Source organism: Rhagoletis pomonella, unplaced genomic scaffold, assembly GCF_013731165.1.
Source record: "Rhagoletis pomonella isolate Grant_MI unplaced genomic scaffold, Rhpom_1.0 Rhpom_scaffold_02309, whole genome shotgun sequence".
Taxonomy (NCBI): domain Eukaryota; kingdom Metazoa; phylum Arthropoda; class Insecta; order Diptera; family Tephritidae; genus Rhagoletis; species Rhagoletis pomonella.
Genome location: NW_023460863.1, coordinates 20,576 through 26,024, shown reverse-complemented (window position 1 = coordinate 26,024; position 5,449 = coordinate 20,576). Strand labels below are relative to the sequence as shown.

At 32.6% G+C, this 5,449-nt stretch overlaps 1 protein-coding gene across 1 annotated transcript; it reads right to left on the bottom strand.

The window, feature by feature from the left end:
- Nucleotides 1-1,213: 1,213 nt before the first annotated feature.
- LOC118753286 lies at nucleotides 1,214-1,850 on the bottom strand. Its single transcript, XM_036488159.1, has 3 exons — nucleotides 1,718-1,850; nucleotides 1,516-1,672; nucleotides 1,214-1,451 (listed from the first exon to the last, which is right to left on the bottom strand). Exons 1-3 carry the CDS (start codon nucleotides 1,848-1,850, stop codon nucleotides 1,214-1,216), a joined length of 528 nt encoding a protein of 175 aa, XP_036344052.1.
- Nucleotides 1,851-5,449: the final 3,599 nt, after the last annotated feature.

Genomic DNA, 5,449 nt, shown 5'->3' with positions numbered 1-5,449 from the left:
TGTCCTGAAAACTATGTTGATCGACAAGAAACAGGTAACATCGTTCATAGTGGGAATTCGCGACGTGAAATAAATAATGGACCCTCTTTACCACGTATGTCGTCAACAGGATATATGCTTAAAACTTTGTGGTTCATGGTTTAAAATCATATTAATATAATTAAATTAACGAAAAAATGTATCAGGTAAAAATTTGTGAATATTGTGGAAAATTAAAGTGTGCTATTTACGTGAGCGCCACTGTATATTATTTTTGCTAAGTAATAGGCTATAACTTTATAAAAAATATTAAACATTAAATAAACTAAAGAACAATAACCAGAACTTGCTAAAATGTCGCGTCCCAGTTTAAATTTGGTTCACTGTATGTAATTTATATAAATCAATAAACTTAAAACTTGTATGCTCTACTGTAAATTCATGTAGTTAAAAATATTTGCAAATATTTTCATTTATCAGGTAGTTCATTTAGTATTACAAAATTCAGGTGCAAAATATGCACATTTCTAGTTACATATGTATGTACATACATATATGCAATTTGTACAACGTATACATACATATTTCAAAATTCAGCCTAACTAGCAACACTTGTATAACAAAAAAAAATATATATGTATACTCCAAAACAAGCTGTTAAATTTCCATTACGACTAGGTCTTTTTCAACTCTTGTAATTTTTTTAATTTAAATGCTTAAATTGATGAATTGCAATCAACGATGGTAGACGTTTCCTTAAAATATTAATTTCACTTCAATTTGTAATATTTTATGCCCCATAAATCTGTGGTTATCAAAAATTTACTGCTGTCAAGAAATTTCATTTCACACAGCAGATTGGCAAAACTGTCTCACCATAGTAAAAATATTATTCAACAGCTTTCCCAATAGAACTGTGTTACCGATTCCCACACGCCCTTAGTAATAAATAACTGAAACCAAATTCACTGTACGAGTAAGGTTAAAAAATAAATAAAAAATCAATTACAAAATAACTAAGAAACGGAATCCTCATTCTAGTTCCTGTTGCTCCTCGAAAGCCACCAACATCATTCATTGCATGGTCCGGGTTTGTTTAGCTGCACTCATTTTGGAAATCATAGTGACAATCATTTTTCCAAATGAGTCCACTGTTGGGTTGCTGCATTCATTATCCGTTTGCAGACACTTTTTTTTGAAGATGTCAATGGCTTTCAACAAGTTCTTCTCAACATCACTGGGGTGGAGCAGGTGACGAAGATGACGGAGATGAAGCTTGCATGAGTGATGGTGGCGATGTGGATGGTACAGATACCATTATTGGTGTCGACGGTGAGTCCAAACACGCAGTGGCTGAAGGCGATGGCGATGGCAGAGGCACATATATCGGTGGAGAAGGTGAGGGCACGAAATCCACAATCTCAGGTGTCGGCACGGCCACCTCCGGACACACGTTTTGGGAACAGCGAGTTCTGTTACGGAAGCATATTTGTATTAATCAATTTATGAGCATATTTCACCTGTTTTTCTACTTACGGACGAGGAATCAGGTGGGGCTTTAAAAATTGCATACATTCAAGCAGATACCACGGTTTATAATACTCCGCGCCACTGCCTGATGGTGCTGCAGATTTTCGGACTTCTCTGCCATACCGGTCACGGAGAGCTATCCACCTCCGCATACACAGCTCACCTTTCAAAGAATGATAATATATATTTAATTATAACTTTCACTTACCACTTGTGTGCAACTCCTCGCCAATTTGCTCCCAAATACTTTTTTTTCTTCCATGGAACTTATAATAGGGATTAGCCTTGTCATACAGCTCCTTGTTTGCCTCCACCAAAGATATAAATTTTTCATCATTCATTTCTTATTTTCTCTGTAAAAAACTTGTGTAAATAAACTCGCGAAATGAAATTGTGTAGCTGCTTTGGTTTGTTTACATATTTTGCTTGCATCGACACAATGTTGCCATTCATCTGTTTGCATACATACCTATACATACATCCGCGTTATCAATTGCAAATTTTATTTGTATTTTAAACCAAAACCAAAAAGCAACAAATGCAAATAATTCATGTATCTATATTTAACATTATTAAACATTGCTTCTAATTATTTTAATGAAAAATTAAATTTTTGTAAGTTTATTTAGTTAAAGATTTTAAAATGTACTCTTTGGCGCTCTCATAAGTTTGATCGTGTCAGCTGACACGTAACTTACGTTTACGTCGGTGAGTATGGGCACTAGGGTGGCCAGATGCGCTGATTTAATCAGTACATATGCTGAGTTTTTCTATTGTGCTGATTTTTAAGAGCCCGGAATCAGTACACAAAATCTACTGATTTTTTGAGTTTGTACTGGTTTTGTACTGATTTTTAGATTTAATAAATACTTTTGTAAATTGGTGTAATTGACATTTACGTGAGGTTCAAAAAAATGGTTTTTAACAACTCATACGTGTGAGCAGATTGAAAGCATTAATTAAATTAAAACCATTATTAAAAAGGTGTCAGCTTGCAATTGTTTCGTTTCCTAGGATTTCGCAAAATAACAAACTGTTTCGATTCACCCCAACCCAACTTCACGATTTGCAGGTTTTACAGGATTTACAGGAAAAGCTGGTTTCGCCATTAATAAATCTTATGAATGGTGGTGGTGAGTTAATCATATATTAAGTACACTGAGAAGATGACAATAAGAGATAATCTTTTGATTATAATTAAACATCCACTGAGAAATCGGCTGTCAGTATTTCAAACGTTAGACGACTACTGCTATGGTGCAATGTAAGTTCTAAAAATTTGGAAAAGGTGCAAACTACCGACTCTTGGATATGATATATGTAGCTTTACTTTGATTTTTGATGTTGGACCACCTGTAATTTTACTTGCACATACACATTTAACACTATTAAATATCATTCGTGCTCGAAAATTCGTTTAGTGATAATTCGGTAATATACCTTTTAGTCAACATTTTAATGTGAATGTTGTATTTAATAAGCACACCATCTAAATATGTTTTAAATTTGTAGCTTAAAATATGCAAACAGATTCTGACTCCAGCTCGTCTTCTACTGAAACTGAATGGGCTACAAATTTCTTTTAATTTTCTCAATTTTTATAAATTTTCTAGAAAGTTTGAGACTTCAACTCACATGTCTTTTGTTATAGAATTAACTATATTTTTATAAAAAATTTAAATTAAGTAAGGAAAGAAAACATTTTTAAAACCTGTCAATACATTTTACTACTATTTTCCTGAGCACAGCTTACATACGCAATACCTTTGATTTGTTTTAAAGTAAAGAATTCTATATTGATAATACTATATGTATTTAAAAGTCTATTAGTTATTTTTGTTAAATTAATGCGCTGTTATTTGGTTGTTATATTTAGGGAGTTCACAAGTCGTGCTATTTGTCATATTTGCTCTTTTATACTATTTTTTTAGAATAGTTTTAAAAGTGTTGTTTTTGCTTTACAAGTAAAATTGTTGTATTACAATACAACTTTGAAAAATATGTTTACTTTGCTATTTGTGAGTGCTATTGGATCAGACATTTCTATTTATTTACTTTTTTCCTTGTCTGAGTACAATAAAATATTCAAATTTTAAATAAAAAAATGGAGTCATCTCATGGCAATGGAGTAAGTTATCTTTAATTTATAACATATTTAACTTATTAAAGATCTTTTTTAATTCAGTGCAAAACTAAGCGTGTCCGGGGAAAACCAAACCATATGTGGACAGTGTCGGAAGAGAAGTCCCTAATTGATTTTCTTTTAGAAAACCGCCTATTTGAGGTTGTAACACATTCAGATACCAATTGTTTGATTTCGGAACTCCTAGATGGACACTTCGGCGATTTGCCAACAACACAAGCATATTCAATCTAAAAGTTTCATCGATCTCTTCCTCCTCATCTTCATCGCCTAACAAAAATGCACCAAATAAATTTAAAAAACTCATAAATGACTTCTTTGACGACTCACTTCCTTCCATCATTGCGTCCTGCGCGTACTTCTCGCAAATCGCAGCCATTAATTTGCTTTTCTCGCTTCTTCTTGGCATTATAAACTTTCTAAAGCTGTTTTAATAATTTTGATTTTGTCAAATATAATTGTTAAAATATTGTACTATAGCACACGAAAAAGTATGGGATGCTCACAAGTTTCATTTTACAACTGTTCTAAAAAAATAGTACAAAAGAGCAAATATGACAAATAGCACGACTTGTGAACTCCCTAATTGTTAATAATAAAAAATACGCTTAAAAATTAGCTGATTTTTATGGCTTTGTACTGATTTTTGATCCCAACTGTGCTGATTATGTCACTATATTATCTGGCCATCCTAGTGGGTACCTTAACTTGCAACGGCTGAACTTGTTGTAAAACGCTACTTTTTGAATGCAAGTTATGAATAACTCTGATGCTCTGCAAAGAAATATGTAAATTATTGTTTTAGTTCAAAATATTTACATTATTTTTGATTTTTGGCATACTTACTTGAATTTGCGCAATAAGAATATGAATTTCAACGAAACAATCATTGAAAATATCGGTAGTGTTGCCTGTTGAACTTTTTATACGAAGACAAAATTTCTCCTGGTATTTTAGTAGTCGTTCCTGTAAATCAAAAAAGAAAGCAACACAGGCTAAGGCAGAATGCGGGAGCGAGACAACTGCCAGGTTATCCAACCTTGTATTATTGAATCAGGGCATTGACCATTCATGATATTGCTATTGTTGGGAACATTTGCATTTTATCTTGAGCGAATTATTATAATGGGAGTAAAAAAACTAAAACTAAATTGAATACGTTGGGTGTAAGTATTCTCACGCTGTGTTATTCATGAATATTAACTCATTTTAAACACTCCATATTTTTTTAGAAACGGACCGACGTAAAATAAATTATCACTTTCATCCTCTTGTTGTTTTCAATCTTCATAGAGGGCTAGGAAACGCAAAAGTAATTTTTTGCGTCTATTCAACGTTCCTCACAACACGTGAATGACAAAATATTACATAATTATCACAATGTAGAGAAAACAACAGTACCGTTACTTTATTATTGACGAACTCGACCAAAAAAACTCTCATTAGAACAAAATACCAGTTAGAATCCGTGTACGTGTAAACATCCATGAGAATTCTCTGATCAATATGGCGGAACTCTCAAGGTATTTACCCTCACCTTTTACGAGCACCTTTAATGGATTAAATCTACTTTGTATGAATTTGACGTGTTAGGAAATATTTCGTGAGCGGGTTCTCTGAAAAAATCCTGGCCTGGATATTTTTAGTTACATATTCAAAAATTATTATAATTTTTTTAATTTTGCACTCATTTGTTTAATGAACAAATTACATATACATATGTTATGTTACATGTTAAACAGATGAGTGAAAATTACTGTTCACCTGCCAATCCGATAGGTAGGCCAGGAAAAAAAT